This window comes from Hypomesus nipponensis, chromosome 22, assembly GCF_054491055.1.
Source record: "Hypomesus nipponensis isolate SF chromosome 22, ASM5449105v1, whole genome shotgun sequence".
Classification (NCBI taxonomy): Eukaryota; Metazoa; Chordata; class Actinopteri; order Osmeriformes; family Osmeridae; genus Hypomesus; species Hypomesus nipponensis.
The window spans coordinates 15085273-15104029 of record NC_140382.1 but is presented as its reverse complement, the minus strand read 5'-3'; the positions used below and the strand labels follow the sequence as shown (position 1 = coordinate 15104029).

General features: G+C 44.7%; 1 protein-coding gene across 2 annotated transcripts; it reads left to right on the top strand.

The window, feature by feature from the left end:
* The first annotated feature begins 1793 nt into the window (after window positions 1–1793).
* Window positions 1794–18258, top strand: fhip1aa (FHF complex subunit HOOK interacting protein 1Aa). 2 transcript variants are annotated; one of them, XM_084686405.1, is made up of 14 exons: window positions 1794–2105; window positions 4517–4708; window positions 6173–6259; window positions 7751–7986; window positions 9457–10122; window positions 10730–10888; window positions 11265–11351; window positions 11616–11783; window positions 11990–12069; window positions 12677–12876; window positions 13450–14466; window positions 14689–14867; window positions 15571–15691; window positions 16058–18258. In XM_084686405.1, exons 4-14 carry the CDS (start codon window positions 7882–7884, stop codon window positions 16261–16263), a joined length of 2988 nt encoding a protein of 995 aa, XP_084542531.1. In that variant the 5' UTR covers window positions 1794–2105; window positions 4517–4708; window positions 6173–6259; window positions 7751–7881; the 3' UTR covers window positions 16264–18258. The 2 variants fall into 2 exon arrangements, with proteins under 2 accessions (XP_084542531.1, XP_084542530.1); XM_084686404.1 differs by lacking the exon at window positions 4517–4708.
* The last annotated feature ends 499 nt before the right edge of the window (window positions 18259–18757 follow it).

The following is an 18757-nucleotide window of genomic DNA, read 5'->3' as shown; positions in this document are numbered from 1 at the left end:
TTGAAGCTTTTGGTGTTGTCAAAATGATGTGCCTGTAAAGAACAAACCTGTGCTTGGTCCCAATGCTGATTAGTTCACTTCCTATCCAAAAGTAACAAATCTACTGTTTGTTTAGGAAACACGTGTTAACTTATTGTGGATGTACAGATAGAGCCTCCTGGTTCGCAATAATTACACGACAACCAATCAACATGCAGGCCTGTATTTGCTTGATTATTTCCAGTGTAAAAACAAAGGGTTTCAAGTTTTTGGGGAGAATAGAGGTCACTGTACTGTGCGTCATGATCTGTGGTTTAGTCAAGCTTGGTTACAATTGTTAGAAAACAAAGGACAAGAATGGTGGTTCCTCACAGGCCCAGGTCAGTTACTTTTAATTTCCTATTTAGCTAGTTAAGACAAAGCTTTTCACAGGCTAAACGCCATTTATCCTGTATAAATTAAATCTATTCTTCTTCTTCGCTTTGGCTCCTCTTCATACTGAACAACTTTACGATTTCACCCTAAGATGAAACCTAGTATGGGATGGAATGATATAGATAGGATTCTGTTGCTAGACGATAGACTGACTGTATATAAAGAAGGTACTTTTTCTCCCCACTTCTTAGGAGGAGACGAAGGAGACGGTTTTAAACTCCAATGTCGCCCCCAGGTGGCCAATTGCTTACCTTGTTACCCTCAAACCAATGCACGAGTATAACAACATACTTCATTAACACCCATCTTTTAAGTTCATCCTCACACTGTACTTTTGCAAATGTGTTGCTCTAATATATCATTACTTTTCATAGGTAACTGTTGGGCTAGTTTTCATACTGAAACTAAGGATTATCATAGTCCAGCCTAGAACTATGACACACAAAATTATATAAAGAAAAAAACATAATTTACGTGACTGTTTTTATGTAAATGTTTGCTGAGATTGGACATTTATTTTACATTGTTGCTTCTTTAACTACCAGATCAAAATAAGCTTGGGGACTGTCAGTTACTATTTCTGAAGAAGGCCACATACATCAATGCTGTTCTTTATTAGTACAGCAGCTGGAGCTTCAAATCATTAGAAGGCCTCTTGTCTTGACGCCCACGTATGTTTTGGCATTCCAAGTAAAATGGTCAGAACACGGCCTCCTCGCGCTGTCATGTTCTATGTGGGATTGTACTATTCTGTGGGATATATTTGTTTGTGGGCAGTCTGTAGCAACAACGTTCTGGGGTTAGCCTCCTAGCTATAGCTTAGCACAGCAGCGAAAAATGTAAAATATTTCTGTATTGTCGCAGCGTCTGTTCATTCCTCTGTTTCTTTACTGATAAAATTACATTCAGTACCGGACTGTCCATCTGGAGCATCAGAAACATTCAGATAATTCACAGGAAACGTAGTAGAATCTAAACTAAGAATGTGACCGAGTCTTCCGATAATAGAGTGGAGCGTCAGATACCGAAACGAATGCACCCCAACTTTGCCCCGCCCATTCATGGAACAAATGGTCAAAGCCGCAAAAAAGGTGAAAAGGACGTCTGATAAGAAAACATTTAAATGACTAAATACAAATATTATCATTGTTTATTATTTAAACTGTACATTTAATTGGAACATATTTTTGAGCTTTATTATTTCGACGATTCTGTACATTTTGAGCCCTTTCTGTAGGTCTACTACAACGAAATACTTTTGTTTTGATTATAATACATTTTGATTCACTTCCAGTATTTTTTATATCACAATGACAAGTTTCCACACCTTACTCCTTAATGTTCTTAGCCTACTGTATCACAGAAGTAGGAGGAGCACAAATGGTCGTCGCGACCTCACCTATATTCATATCGCGGCTCAGGTTTAGGTACTGTAGGCTAATTTAGTTGCTCCATGATTCACGTCGTCGATCCTGTGACTAGTTTACACTTTTATTATACTGTGGTGTGTCAAAATAGAAATATTCCAATGTTTTCTTCGGAGAGCTACTTATTTCAAGAGGAATAATCAGTTGGACTAAAACTACCGGTAGGTTGTTTCGCCTACGGTAGGGTTTCGCATACCCAACGCTAGTTACCTCCTGCTGTCGCTGTACGCTCCTTTAGCGAAATAACTAAAGCTACATTACAAGGTAAGACATGATTTGATTACTTGCTTTTCCAAATGTGTATTTCATGCTGTTGTCATGTTGCCAGTTAAACGTTTATCTAAGCAAACAGAGCAATAACATATTCATTAATTTAACATATAGTTTTGATCAGTTGGAGGGCATTAAATCGCAGTTTGTTTACCTTCCATTGCCATCCATTAGGCTACCTAGATCTCCCAAACTCAAAGTTTAAACTTTGAGTTAGCTACGTAAATGTATTAAATCCCTGACATGTCTCAAAGTATTATTGCGAAATATGCTATGATATGAACAATATGTAGTTTATTGGTTAGATTCTTAATTCTGTAATATGGCAAGGTTTACATAGTGAAAGGTCACCTATAGGCTTCTGTACCTCACGTGACGTGCACATGTTTATGGCTGAGGTTGTCCACGTGTTATTGTTATGGGTCCACGATCAATTAGGTTAGTCATGCATTCGACACACATACATGCATTCAGTGTGGCTCTGTATGCCTAATTGGAATGAAACCACAGTTAAAATGGGTGAGTTTCTGTGCAGCTCTATGAAGATTTCCATGATGAAAAGGAATGTGTGTAGGGTTACCCCAAGGGATCACATTCAAACAACCACCCATCAATGTTTCATGGTTGGCTATCTTTTATTCAACACCTTGGAGGTTGCGGGATCCATTCCATAGAGATTGTTTTCCGTAAATCATCACACTGTTGGTAAATCTGTGTGCATGCTTGCTTTTATTTTTTGAGTGAGCGTCCAAAATCAACATCATTGGTTTGCGATAGCGTTCTACAGAGCAGCGCTTGAACAAGTGACGGTCTGTGTCTCTCAATAAGGCCATAATAGCGCACAGTCAGACTTCCCAGGTTCACATAGTGGAACGTCTGGTTTGTCCACTTTTCTGGGCCTAAATCAAACAGTTTTAAGTCAACAAAGTTGAATTGAGTCACCATTATGTTTACATGTGAAATGTACATGAAGAGGACATACAGAAGTGGTGTAACAGAGTTAAAGGTTGAAACCAGAACAAATCTTAACAGGTGTAAGTGTCTCATAGCCAGAGTACTGTGGTGTTTTGTGCTCTTTGTTGCAGAATAAACAGTTGGTGTACACTCACTCACACACACACACACACACACAAACTAAGGCAAGTCCATCTGAAGTGCTGTGGGTTAAGGGACAGCAAGCTAACAGCTTTGTAAGGAGGACCACTTTTTTTTTCTTCTTGTCAAACTTTTACACCCTGGACTTAACTTAGCCTTAGCCCTGTCCCGTGTTTTGGATTAGACGAATCACACACACACACACACACAGACGCACGCACCCCCCCCCACACACACACACACAGAAGAAGAAAAAGGGGGCCATTGGCTGCCTTAGTTGCCTTTTTGACCCTAAAAGGTACTTTTTAAAGTTGGTTTTAGCTCTGTCACAGGAAGGAAAGTGCTAATAAATTTCTCAGTTGTCCAGTAAGAACGTCTTTTATCTTGCACGGTTTACCACAACAGCTTGTGTTTCCATAGTAACTAGTATTGTTTACAAATGTCTTTTTACATTTGCATATATATTTAGACTGAATTCTCAGTATGCATACAGTGTAGGCTGTATGTTTCCTGCATGTGTGTGCCAGGCAGCCCAGGCATGTTTGATCAAGCACATGCCTGCAATTTAAAGGTCTTATGATCTGTGTACGTTATGAGTTTCTATCTGTAGAGCATTTGACTATGTGCATGTTGACCTTCTTTAAGTTACCTGTGCCTCCCTCCAAGCTTCTAACTTCAACATTTCTCTCCACTGATTGAGCCTGTGAAGTGGGCCTGTTTGTTTGTACATGTTGATGAATCCCCTCCCCTGTGGGGAAACCCTAACGGAACGCGGCACATGTTCACGTGTTGAGCAACTCAGCCCTGCCCAGCCTTTTTTAGCTTCGTTAATTACCAAACAACCACAGCCGAGCTTCCCAGTTCTTGCTTACGGAATCACAAGTGTTGTCCTCGACGACGTTTCTCATATTACACCATGGAGCACCTGTTGTACATCTTGTTGTTTACACTTTTGTTTACAGTTGAGCATGTGCGTATTTGTACTAGGATATAGTTCTTTCAGTGTCAGTTCTCATGCTTTGCTGTAGTTACTTATTGAACTACTATCAAGTAAACGTGAATGGAAAGAGCAAATGTAAAATAGCAATTGTTTCCTTGATCTTTATAACTGAAGGCAGTTTTAATTGGAGACAGATGTCAGACCACTGTGATCATTGTCCTTTGGTCAAGGCAAATAGACAAGCAGATCAGGTAGGATAGCTTCCTTTCCCATGGTAACAATATATCCCTTTGACAAAGAGAGTGCTTAAAGATATTCTGCCCCACCTTTCACTATATATCTACAGAAACCGGCGTTGTCCCTTTTACAGGACTGTCCGTCAGTGGGTTGCCATGGCCACCTGGCTTTGTAAACGTCCTCATCGTATCACCTGTGGGAGAGTGAGGAAGTGCCATCAGGCCTGGCTTTCATGAGGATGAATTGGATGTCTGGGAACAACAGGTCATCCTCAGAGACAGTTTACATCATTTATAAGAATCTAAAACCTGCTACGTCCGACAAGGTTTGAAATATGTCTGTTTGTATTAGAAGTACTATGCATGTTATCTGAACCGATCCCTTGTTCAGGTAGGAGAGATCTCCTGTGTCAGGCTCTGTACGTGTGTCAAGTTCATCAGTCCCATCTCTGACCTCGCCCTTCTGTGTGACGCCGACAGAGACGGTCGATATCACACAGAAACCACTGCAGGCAAACACTCTCGCCCTCACAGTCACTTCTTTCACGGGCGTGGCCCTCCTATCCCCTTTGACGAGCTTTCCTCCTTTGTCACTTCTGAGCCGTCTGCTCCTCTCCCTTTCCCTCGATTGAATTGCGAGTTCAAAAGGTATTGTGTGTCTATCTGTATAGCAAGAGAGTCACATTGAACCCATTTTCAGTACCTTTTACTTGGTTTTGAGATATTTAGCAGAGATCAAATTATGACCTTTGTAACACGACTAACCAGTCTTGGGAAATGACACGTGAGGTAGGGTTGTCAGGCATTTGTAGTTCCAAATGTTAAATTGCTACAGACATTCATTCTAGGAAACCTTTTGTTTAGAACTACAAAAGGCCTTTCACCTAATTCCGTGTAGACAGACTGATGAGACAAACACTTTAGCTGTAAGCTTGAGAAGATGAGCTTTGCAGCAGGGGGTCTGCATGTGCTGCAGTGTTGACCTCAGTGTGTGCTTGCTGTGAGGAGTGTGTCAGGATTAGCGCTCTTCTCTCTCTTTTTCTTTCTTTTTTACAGATCTATTTCTGTGTATGAAGCTGATTTTCTGTCTGTGAACAGATTTCTGTCTGTCTGTCTCTCACTCTCTCTCTCTCTCTCTCTGTCTCTCTCTCTCTCTCTCTGTCTCTCTCCCTCTCTCTCTCTCTCTCTCTCCCTCTCTCTCTCACCGTCTCTGTGTTTCTATCTCACACTGCTCCTGCCTTAGAAGCTAGCTGGCATCCATCCCTGAGGGAATTGTACTGTTTGTAGTTTCACAGCCCAAAGACTGTGTGTGTGTGTGTGTGTTTAAAAAGTCTGTTGATCCCATCTGTTTAGCTTTTGGGGCTATGGAGACATGGAAGCACAGATTTGAGTAATTACCTAATTACTGTAATTTGGTAAAGACGGTAGAAGTAGACGGCATGCAGAGTTGCACATAAAGAGTACAACACTCACTCGATATCAAACTCTCCTCCAAGCACCCAGAATCATAGAGAGCTTTGTTTCAAACTGTATCCACACACGGCTTAACCTTTATACCAAGAGATGCTTCTAGAATGGGCACTATAGCTGTGTCAAAGACTACACAATACATTGTGTAGCTTAATTATGGGGGGTGAATGCACTAGTGTTGTGCTACAGCAGGAAGCAGGAGCCTTTTACGCATATCAACTCATTTCCATAGCTCTCACTCCACACCAGCACCAGGAGTGCCACACAGCCTACCTCTGACACGGCCTCTTGCAGTAACACTCTTATTCTCCATCTGACAGAGACGGCTGAAAGACCATTTGGTGGGTCTCCGCTAAACGCTACATGGATTGAAGATGTCCAGCAGGAGCAACTATGGTGCAAACAAGGTGGGAGTCTTTTACTGTCTTCTATCCAAGGTTTGATGTACACTTTCAACACACTATCCACGAATTCCTGTGAAAGTCGTTCCAAATTTGCGGGTCCGTTTTACACGAAAAGCCGGTGAGTGGGGTGTCGTGTTTTGAGTGTGTGTCTTTCTCGCTGCGATGCCAAGCCGTGTGGTTGTGTATGTGGGTCATAAGTGTTCATAAGACAGATCGTTAAAATAAATGAGGTGCTGCGACTTGTTGAGTTAGTTTAAGGATCAGGCTTTGGGGAACTGGGTAAAGTAGTGTGCCGCTGCTAGTTCTAGTTTACAGTTGATCGCCTGCAAATAATTTCTTTCATATTGTGAATAGTGAGCAACATTTGGATATATGGACATGCTTTGAGGCTTTGTGGTGGCATTGTCAACTTTTTCAGTTTCGTGAGTAAGACTTGAAAGTATATTGGTCGGCAGGGGTGTACAGTAATCTGTAGAAGATTACAGTGAAGGTTTACAGTGTATTTTGTGATACAATCAGATGCAGTTTGACATCTGACATCCCTTTGATGGTTATCACCAGTTCCATTCCCGTCCTTTGAGTAATGGAAACATGAGTTTTTTTATAACAAATGTAAATATTCTCTTTTCTGTTGTGTTTGTTTTTCGTGGTGTATAGCAGAAAATTGTGTGTGCTTTATAAACAAAAAAACAACTTCTGGTGATTGTAACATATGACCCAGTTTTGTGTCTATGATTTGTATTTCTATGTGCTGAAAGCTCACTGCACAGAACTCTAGAGTTTCTGTGGTCGTGTGTTGTTAGACTGTTTAAACAAACAATGTGAGAAATGCAGTCCTTTGTAAAAAAAAAGAAAAAGAAAAAAGACTACTTATTTCTCAAGCACCCTGTTAACATTGGCGTGGTGGACATACCTGGGCACTATCTCAAAACAATCCAGCTGCATGATGGAATTTGTTTGCAGTTCACCACAGGCTGGTAACTCACACTGTTATGTCATCCATTCGCTTCTGGACTCACAAGACCAGGCTGTCATGAAAAGTAATGTCCAGGGCCTGTTGGAATTTGGTCAGCAGTGTCACAGACTTGCGAGATATTCCAGAACATAGAGGAGAACTCCTCCTTGTCTGCATTTTGACAGGCACTCCCTGGGCTGAGGAACAGCATGGTGTATTGTGCCTCAAGTTCCCCCCCCCACCCAACTCACACACACACACACACACCGACTTCCAGTTGTCACCGTCTTGTGTCAGTGATTGTTTCTTCTCTGGCATGCCTGTCACAGCTGCTGTGTAATCTTGCAGAGAGCAAGGTGAGAGTGAGAAAACAGAAGACACCGAGGTCTGCTTCAGGCCTTGTGTGCTTGTGTGTGTGTGTGTGTGTGTGTCTGTGTGTGTGCATCGCACAAACCAGAATCGGCTCTGTTACTCGTCTTGTCTGCACCATGACTTAATGTTCGCAACTGTATGGTGACATTTCTTTCTTCAATCTACAGGTCCCCAATGTTCTGTCACCTCCATGAGGCAGCAATTGCACCCAGTCGACAGTGAAGAGTGATAACTGGTCCCCCATCCCCACCATTGCCAAAATGGTTTAATCCGCCCACATGAAAGCATCACCATAACAATGGCCTCCATGGTTGTCAACGGAAGCCGGGCGGGACAGTCTCTCGTCCTGAAAGGAGTGGACCCTGAGACCTGCATGATTGTTTTCAAGAACCACTGGGCACAGGTAAAACCAAACACCAAACTGCATTAAAGTTCTGCGTTTCATTTGTTGCTCAACCAGCGTGTCCTCAACCTTGATGTGTAGCAAGCTGCAACCTGCCAAGCAGGCCCGGTGAGCAGGCCCAATGATTTAGCCCATAGGTGAGCGGTGTACCTCTTCTATTGGCAGGCAAGGCCTTTAGTCTTATCTCCCTTTCACCAGGCCTCTGTGAAGTCACAGTCCTTTTGTTGTGGATTCGCTGCAGTGACGTGCCATGTAGGTATTCAGGGGCTACATATTGTTCGACTTCACAATGGTCCTACTGATGGTACATAGATGCCACCAGATATGACTTTTATCCTTTCCTTTTGGTGTTTTTGAGAGATGAATCTCTCTCTGTAAACGCGCCTGTCCAATGTGCTCATAGTGGACAAGTGGACCATCTGTTACTTTTTTCTCCTATCCGCCAACCCGATCCGTGATCCCATTTGTCACCATCGACATGCAGCAGTGGACGCACACAGTTTTGTAACGTCCTTATGAGTGTGCCATCACCCCTCCCCCGTCCCATCTTTCATGCCCTCTCCGTGCGGGTGTCGAGTCATTGTGCCCGGGATTGTTCACTTGGGTGCTCTGTTTCTGTCAGCCATGATTGCATCTCCTGGGATGACCCCCATCGCCATGGTAGCAGGGCTCGGTCAGGGACGACCTATTGTTGTGACTTGAGGGGAAGGTTTCTGCTCCAAAGCTTCAACCGTGAAGGTTAACTGTAAGGTTCACACACACTGTGAACACAGGCTATGTAAACACCCCCCCACCCCCACCACCACCAGCCCTCCCTGAAGGTTTCAGTTTAATTTTGGTTGATTCTTTTGTTATAAGAGAAACTGTTTCATTCAGATTTGATAAGAACAGTAATTCTGAGATGGGTCCTAATGGCTTTGGTATGAGGTCTCTCAAAGGACAACAAAACATTTTTGAGCTTGGAAGGCAATTTAATGTTGTTTTCCATTAAACCAGAACATCAGAGTTTTATAGGGTGCTTAATTTGCTAAATGTCTGAAACTTGTGGATTTGCTGTGGTAATGTTGTTAGCTTGTATTAGACTGTATTAGAGGATATTAATTTTTCATAGCTAATCTTGTTCCAGTAACAATCTAGATGAAGATAAAAAGCTACTTGTTCTTATACAAGGAAGTACAGTGTGTGAGGTGAATACTGAATGCGCAACAAAATTGCCTTACTGTCCTGAACTAACTTGCATAACAAAACCATACATTTAAGGATTGTTATGGTTACTCACCTGGTAAAACAAATAGTCCTTACTGCAGCAGCTTGGGTTGGAATCCAGCCTGGGCCATTGACTACGAGTCATTCCCTCTCTCTCCCCTACCTTTCCTGTCTCTCTACATCCTGTCATAGCTAAAACAATATATATCTTTAAGTACATTTAAAAGGAGTAGAATGCAAGCGAAACGTGTTGTGTTCCTGTAGGTGGTGAAGATCCTGGAGAAGCACGACCCTCTCCGCAGCTCCGGCATCCCCGCCCTCGGGGTCATGAGCCTCAGCGGTGGCCTGCGCTTCGGGACCATCCCGGGCGACGAGGCGAGCGCCGTGCAGAACTACGTGGAGCACATGCTGTTCCTGCTGGTGGAGGAAGCCAGCGGGCAGGCGGGCGCCATGGGCCCCATCCTGGAGTTCGTGGTGATGGAGAACGTGATGGAGCGCCTCTTCGTGTGGAGCCTGCGGCGGGAGTTCACCGACGACATGAAACTGGAGCAGCTGAAGATGTACGAGATGCTGGTGGGCGAGGCCCAGCAGCCGCTGCTCCACCACAAGCCCGTGCTGCGCCCGCTCATGATGCTGCTGTCGTCGTGCTCGGGCACGGCGGCGCCGGCGGTGGAGGAGGAGCTGGTGCTGCTGCTGAACCAGCTGTGCTGCGTGCTGGCCAAGGACCCGTCCGTGTTGGAGCTGTTCTTCCACACCAGCGAGGACCAGGGCGCCGCCAACTTCCTCATCTTCTCCCTCCTCATCCCCTTCATCCACCGCGAGGGCACGGTGGGGCAGCAGGCGCGGGACGCCCTGCTCCTCATCATGTCGCTGTCGGCCGAGAACCGGCGCGTGGCGCAGCACATCGCGGAGAACACCTACTTCTGTCCGGTCAGTCGCGGCGGGCGGATTCTGATACGAGGCTGTCTATCTCTCATTCTTCGTCTCTGGTCAATCGTGTACCTCTGTTCTTTGATCCGTCTGCGCACCTCAATTGAGTGGTGTTTCTCTCGTCTAGTCCCTCTATTTGACAGGATGCCCAAATAGTAATTGACACAAGTCTAGTTCCTTGCATGACCCAGTTTTTTTATTTTTTGATTCTCTATAATAGCCACACTGTCAAACACCAAAACATTCCACACTTCCAAAGTTACAAGGTCATCAAAAGATACTTCATGTTATCTCACCTAATGACGTTATAAAGCATAGTATTTGCTTTAGGGACTAAAAGACGATTAGATTAGATGATTTATGTAACAGCCTTGGAGGTAAATGGAGATAATAGTAGTACACCTGTGTGATAGGCTCACCTGTTCCCCTTCATGGCCTTGAGCCAGGGAGGAGACAGTGTCTTGCTGTACCTAGCTACCAGGGAGCACAAAGAACACTATTCAGAGCTTACATTCAGAAAGGGTTCCCTCCCTCGTGGACGAACAGCTAGGAAATACGAACTTTCACGGTGTCATTGATGGGTGCTTCTCTGGACCCCCTCTGGTAGGTGCTGGCCACAGGGCTGAGTGGCCTGTACTCATCCCTGCCCACCAAGTTGGAGGTAAGCACTGACGACTGGCACTGCCTCCACAGAGAAGACTGGCAGCAGATGCCTGCCCTCGTCCAGTTCCTGAACTCTCTGGAGTTCTGCAATGCCGTCATCCAGGTGAGAAGACACACACGTGCTGCACACACCCCTACGAAGACAACCACACACACACACACACACACACACACACACACACACACACACACACACAATATACATGCATCTCTGCTCTCAAACTCTCAAGCTCAAGATGACAATCCCATCCCCAGTGCTGGAAGCCAATATTAGCTGAAGCACTCACCCTCATTATTATGCAAAGAGTTTCCAGTTCACATTAGAAAAAAAAACGAATGCTGCATGTATTCAAGTTTTAACCCACACACTGGAACATTTGGTATGGAATCACCAGTCTTCCCACCACCCGAGATCACGTGTTGGCATTGCCACAGAGTGTACTGTGACACAGTTTCATGCTGTTCTGGGCTGTTTCCAGGTGTCCCATCCTAGCATCCGGGACCAGCTGGTCAGCTACATATACAACGGCTTCCTGGTGCCTGTCCTGGCCCCAGCCCTTCATAAGGTTAGTAAGTGTCTATGTGTCACACACATTTACATTTAGTCATTTTAGCAGACGCTCTTATACAGAGTGACTTACAGTGAGTACAGGGACGTTCCCCCCCGAGGCAAGTAGGGTAAAGCCTAAGGACACAACGTCATTTGGCACGGGCGGGAATCGAACCAGAAAACCTTCTGATTAATAGCCCAATTCCCGTAACCACACACACACTCAGACACGCGCACACACACACATGGCTCATGTGTTGAGGTGGGTTTGTCGTGCCAGCTCACCCTGGAGGAGGTGATGACCACCACAGCATATCTGGACCTGTTCCTGCGGAGCGTATCGGAGCCCGCCCTGCTGCAGACCTTCCTCTCCTTCATCCTCCTCCACCGCTACGAGAACGTCCACATCCTGGACACGCTCGTCAGCCGCATCAACACCCCCTTCCAGGTGTGTGCGGCCCCCGGCTCAGACACAGACCGATACACACCTGCAGCCACACGTCTTATGAAAACATATTCAAGATCCGGTGAAAAGTTATTATTTTAAACCCAATGCAAATGAGCGTGGATAATAGGAGATGGGTTTTCATAGCGGCCCAAAGGTGTTCTCCAAGGCATACATGTATGTTATTTGTTGTGTTTGTTGTTTTACAGCTAGGCACGGTGTCTCTAGCTCTTTTCCGAACGCTGATTGGCCTGTACTGTGAGGATGTGATGCTGCAGCTTGTCCTGAGGTGAGCGCTGTCCAGCTGGCACCAACGCTGAGTTTCCCAGCCTCGTTGTCTTTAAAAAGCAAGAGAGGAAAGCGTGCTTTGCCACGCGACATGTCACACACACACACACAGTCCCACTCATAGATATATTTAAAGGCTAGATGTCTCGTCAGCGGTCTCGTTGCCGGCCAACAGAGTCGAACGTCCTTACCGATTGTTTGGTTTGTTATCAACGTCAGAGATGTCGTTATGCCACTGCATACTTCTATTCTATAAAAAAAAAAAAAAACTGAATTATTCATAAGTATGCAGTGGCATAACGACATCGCTGACGTTGATAACAAACCAAACCGTTTCAAAATTGGTTGAAAATTGTTGTTGAGCAAGTTATGGTCATTTAAAAAGTACATGTAGCATCAACCCAATGTTCTGGGTGAGCGAGTTGACTGTAGCAAGATGGCCGCCATGTGCGGATGTTCTAGACTCCGCCGTAAGACATCCAGTCTTTATATATATCTATGGTCCCACCCCTGCCCCTCCATGCCCTCGCCTCCCTCCCCCAGAGCCAGCGCATTCCAATGGGGAATCTTAACAGGATCACCCTCCTCCACCGTCTGTCCTCATCCAGGTATCTGATCCCCTGTAACTACATGATGCTGAGCCAGAGAAGGGTGGTGAAGGAGAGGGACTTCTACTCTGCGTCTGCTGCTAAGATCCTAGCGCTCACCCCCTCCTGCTGCTCCCCAGAGCACAGCCCTCCACCCCTCCGGCAGCTGGACTCCATCCTGTGGACTAAAGGCTCAGACTGTCTCGGCCTCCACACCGAACGTAAGGGGGTTGGGTGTCATCGGGGTATGTCATTGGACTTTGGTGCGTTTTGCTGTCACTTGATGAGAGTGCAGGCTTGAATGGCCTGGTTTGGGTGAAAGTGGCCTGGTTTGGGTGACCTGGATACATTTGTTTCACAACTCCATGTGCCGCGGATTGGTCAGAGTAGCACAAACAAATTAGGATCATATTTGTTCGCGGTAATCTCCTTCTCCCTGTTCTTTCGATTTAAATCAGTTATATACAGCCTTTTAGTCTCGCACACGTTTTATTCATTGGTGAAATGGGATTTGCTGCTTTTGGAACTGTATTCTGGGACAGGCTGGAACTGTTATGGGATAGCCAACAACCACATTGTACACACAAATTCAATTTGCTAAGATATAGTACTTAAATTTCTGAAGGAATTGGACATAATCTTGTCAAAAGCGTTTGAACAGTTTAATGTTGCCAAATGAGAGGGATAGCTAAATCCGTATTGCCAAAGCCATTAGCTACGCTCTGTGTGATTTCAGCAATGAAGCACTTTCTCCATATTCGTCATGCTAACGATGTTCTCTGCGTGTCTGACAGAGACCGAAGAACACTTCCCAGAGGAAGACTCCTCCGGCTACTCGTGCGTCATCGGCTCTGAGATCTACTTGGACGTCAGCTACCTGCAGTATCTCTACGATGCCCGCCTGGGCATCAACAGCTGCATGCAGGCCTGCCGGGTGTGGTCGGCCCCTTACGACGGCGAGGAACCGCCTCCGGAGGAGTACCAGCCCAGCACCCTGGAGGAGGTGGGGGTCAGGGGTCGCCAGCCTCAGCACGTGCCCAAGAGGCTGCCTCAGCAGGCGCGGCCCCCTCGTCCCAGCCCGAGCCCCAGCACCGAGCCACCCTCCTCCAACCAGCTGGAGCTGGAGTGGGACGACAGCTACGACGCCTGCCCAGTGGTCTCCCCCGATCCGGCTGAGTTTAGACCTCCTCAACCGCCCACCGGTGAGCCGCCCAAACACATCCAGGAGATGAGGCGGACCGCCATCATGCTGGTGAAAGGCTCCTACATCGAGGAGTCGGACTTCCAGAACGACGTCATGGTCTACGACCTCGTAGCAAAAAAGGACATGGAGGATGTTGTGGACGGTGGCATGCCAACTGTAGAGACGGAGGACACAGAAGCTTGCCTAGATGGGGACCCTGAGCAGCACAGTGCCTTACAGTCCAACCACCAGCAAAAAGAGGCAACACTGAAGAACGGAATCAGCCTGTCGCTAAGGTTGAGCACAGGAGACGACGGGATTGGCCCAGACACCAAGGTCAAAGTTCAGTCGGAGAAGAACACCTACCTCCAGAGCGCGGGCCACGCCGAGGTGTGTGACGACCTTGTGTCTCAGTACGAGGAGCTGATTCGTACGCTGGATGGCGAGGTGGTCAAGGAGAGCCCCGTGAAAACAGACGCCGAGTTCCAGAACGCCGTCACCGCCATGGAGGAAGAGGAGGTCGACTTCAGCGCCTTCTCTGCAGACACCCCAGAGTCAGAGAAGATCAGCTCGCCTTTCGGGACTAAGCAGAGAAGTGGGAGCAGGAGTCATTCAGTGCCTTTCACAGGTAGGACAGGGGTGGCAATATAAGATACAGTGAGAATGCAACAGCATTTCTGAAATAACAAGAATAAGCTTACAATAATAATAATAACACATATTGCATATTATTTGTCTTCTTGTCTCCGTTTGTTACCAACTGCTTGTCTTTTCCTCTCTCTTAATCTCTTTGTCTGTCTCTCTCTGTGTGTGTGTCTCTTTGTCTCTCTACCCCCCTTTCTCTCCTCAGGTCCATTTGTCAGTGTCCTGCTCTCCCGTCTGGAGAACATGCTGGATAACTCTCTCCACGTCAACCTGCTGCTGACTGGCATCCTGGCCCAGCTGGCAGCCTACCCCCAGCCCCTGCTCCGCTCCTTCCTCCTCAACACCAACATGGTGTTCCAGCCCAGCGTGCGCTCCCTATACCAGGTACTGAGAGATTGACATCCCTGGAACCTGTTTGAAGTGAAGGGAGCAGGTTGTGGGGGTGGTTGGGGGGAAGGTGTGTGTGTGTGTGTGTGTGTGGGGGGGGGGGGATTACTGAGAACTTCAAAATGAACATGGCAACCAAGACCTCATGAGATTCCTGGAATGTCTTAGAAGAGATGGGTGGGGGATGTGCACTGAAAACGACAATTCGAACATGGCAACCAGACAAAATTCTGTACCTAATAAACTAATCTCTACTGCAATGTTACAGCAACCATCTGCTTGTAATTTGTGTAGCGTTAATGTATTATTAAACACCAGAAATGTAAACAAATAAATCAAATCATTGGTTCTGGGTCTTTTGATGGAAACCCCACATTGATGGGAACATTTGGATCAGTCTTAAAGTGAATGGGTGTATTTAAGATCATGGTCAGCAGACTTAAAGAGGTGAGCTTGTTTTGCAATGGAAATGAACGCGGTCCTCCTCATCACTGCCTTCCATGTCCTTTAATGACCAGTCAGATTTTTCTAAACTGTCTGGTTTCTGTTGTGTTGCTCCTCTTGAGTTCTGTGTGCGTACCATCAGCGTCAATAAAAGCCATGTACATTTCCGCTAGCTCGACTGAGTGCTAGATTATCAGTTGAATAAGTAAACAGCCTCCTTTTAAAAATCATTTTTTTTGCATGCCTTTTATTCCAGGTACTGGCCTCTCTGAAAAACCAGATAGAGCAGCAGGTGGCGACCAGGAAGGACTCCTCAGACCTGATAACAGCAGCACAGCACTACCTCCTCACCAGGGAGACCACCCTCAGGGCTCCAGGTCAAATACACAAGTTCCTCTTCTTAGATCACATGTATGAATGGAGGATGAAATGGAGAGAGAACGTTTCAGGATATTTAGGTGGCGTGAGATTTGACCGTGTGTTTTCAGCAAAACCTGTGTTTGGGAGACAATGTTCAAGTATTTTAAGTCAGGTCCTTGATGCAAACTATAAAAGGAAGCGGGTAAAGAAAGTGTGGCACTAAAACCAAACGTTTTGATTATTTTACGAGAATCAGAAGTGTAGGACATTGTAATGTGCTGTAGTGTGTGCTGTAGTGTGCACTGCTAAAATAATCAAATGTAATCTAAATGTGAAGTCAACTAACCCTTATAAGAACCTCTGTCCTAACATTGCCGCCCCAGACACGACCAGCGGAGACCACAGAGCACTCTCTACCAATGGGGAAGGAGGAAGCACACTGAAGAGCTCACCGCCGCCACAACCCAAGACCATCTCTCTGGCTAGAACCGAAGTCTTCGCCACTGTCCTTTTCACAGAGTTCCTCAAAGAGCTGGCAGCTATCGCACAGGAGCACTCCATCTTGTCGTTCATGCCCATGGAGGAGTGATGCTGTCTCACTGAGCAGCGGATTGCCCTGTTTGGTTCTGTTTGAAAGTGTTTTCCCACAACAACAACAACAAAGTCTGTCCAGCATTAGTTGGGGAAGATTAAATGTCTTTGGTAATTATTTTCTCATTCTCCCTAGAGGTTTTCTTAATATATATGGATAAATACTGTATGAATACAGTTTGTATAATGGACTTTTTTTTATTTAAAAGAAAATTTACTTTGAAAGATTCTTGTATCTTTTTGGCACAAGGAGGGTTGTGTGCGTAAACACTGTAGCAAGTACTGAATGAGTCATGTGATTTGTGAGTGGAGGACGATGACCCACTTACAAAGTGTACTTGGGAAACCCTGCACCGGCCAATGACACTGAGATGGAAGCTTTGGGCTCATCAGCTAAAGGACGTATGAATACTTGGGACACTGAGAAGTAAAGAAGTAAGTTTAAGCAATGCACATTGAGTCAAACTTAAAATGTAAAAATGTGGCCTTACATACAGAACACTACAGGATTTATATATAGCTATCTCTCCAACATTTTCAGAAAAATAACTTGCACAAAACCTCATGTCAGGTTAAACAATCATAAATGTATGATGTCAGAGCTTGAATTTACCTTCAGGGGCAGTTCTTAGTGACATGTCAATAATTGTTTTTGAAGAAATCCTTATCAGAATGATTTTAGTTTGTTTCAACATACTTAAATTAATAAGCTAGTGCACTAAATCAACAATCTCCATTGTTCAAATACATAGGAAATCTTTTTGGTAGTAGGTTTTACTGTTTGATGGTGTACCTGTGAACGGTAGACTGTTTCTGCGGTTGACTCTTAACCAACTTAACCCTTGTGTTCTCCTCGGGTCATTCTGACCCATCAGTCATTCTGACCCACCTTCGTTTGCAACAACTTTACCGCATACAAAAACAAAATGAAACCATTTATTTTAACCGTTGGGCTGTCTCAGACCCCCCACATTGCGAAGGTGAAAAGAAAATTATTTTTATTTGCTTTTGTATTGGGTAAAATTGGGTAAACACAACGATGGTTCATTATGAACCTTTTGGTCATGTGACCCGAAGGCAGCACAATGGTTAAAAAAAAACTCCCATCTCCCCGGGTGCATTAGGTCTAACTGATTGAAAGCACATGGGTTCTTCTCTGAAGGGGGCCTTTACATATCAGACGTGGTACACAGAGGAGTACACGCTAAGCCTTGCTCTAGGACTGTTTGCGTATATCCATTCTTGGAAGGAAAATGTAAAAACAACATTCTATGCAAATCAATATTGATAATTTGGAGTTCGATTTTATTTTATGTGGGGTTTTTTTTAGATGGGGAAGGGTATTTAAGATGTATGGTGTATTTTTATAGAGACGGTTTATTGCCATATACTGTTTTTGTTTTAGTATGAAGATTTTCCCTTTGCTGTTATTTTTCTTTTAGGGAAAATCTGTTTATTTCATGTTTATGCAGCCATGTACATGAATTGGAAGAATGAATCACTTCTGGCACATTGGTGATTGAGCACAATGGTTTGTCAACTTGTCCAAAAGGAATCAGATAAATTGCCTGGATATTCATGGTCTTACATTTTATACATGTTACATTAAACTACATTTTTACCTGTGAGTGCTTTTGTTACAATCTATAGAATCTATCCAGGACAGACATGTAAAACTGGTGACCTGACCTATTAATCAGATGATGTTCCCATTGTTTGCACTTGGCTTGTCTGAGTAAAACAGTAAATTAATTTTAATCAAATCACACTTTTAGTTCATATTAGACATGTTCATCAGCATGGTATGATTCGAAGTTAAGGGAATTGTTTCAAAAGGCTGCAGTACATCAGCATTGTCTTTATAAAAGTATCCTAGATATTTTCCATGAATGGCATCCTGTCAGGTTAGTGTCATGTTTCTACTGTTTCTTGTGTCAGAGGAACAAGGCAGGACTCTTTGAATGTGTTCATTCATTAAAAGAAATGGCTCTCAGTCGTGTCTTTTTGCTATTGAAAAACAAGTCAAAAATACGTTAAAAGTTCTCAATCTGATGTATGTATTTACTGTACATATGTCATGCCCCCCCCCCCCCAGGAGAGGTCATGTTGGCCTGTATCAGTCTAGATACTGTATAACGTCAGATAGTTCTAGTCATGATTAGATTGTGTTCTGCACTGCTTTGTCCCAATTCCAGAAACCAGTTTCTTTTTAGCCTTTTATCCTGTCAAAGCCTTTGTTCAAATATAGGTCTTCAATATGGCCACTGGGGCAGCCCCTGAACATCTTCCTCTACAGGACCTAGAAGACTTAACGTCAAATAACACTACCAAAAATAAACAGGCTACAGCTGTTCTAGGTGACTATGAAAAATAGATTTACTTGCAATTGCAAAAAAGGGATTTCAGGCTACTACCATATTGTGAATTAAGTGTGTTGAACATCTTAATAGATCAAGCTTGCTTTTAAGTAACTCTGAAATTCACGTCAGTCA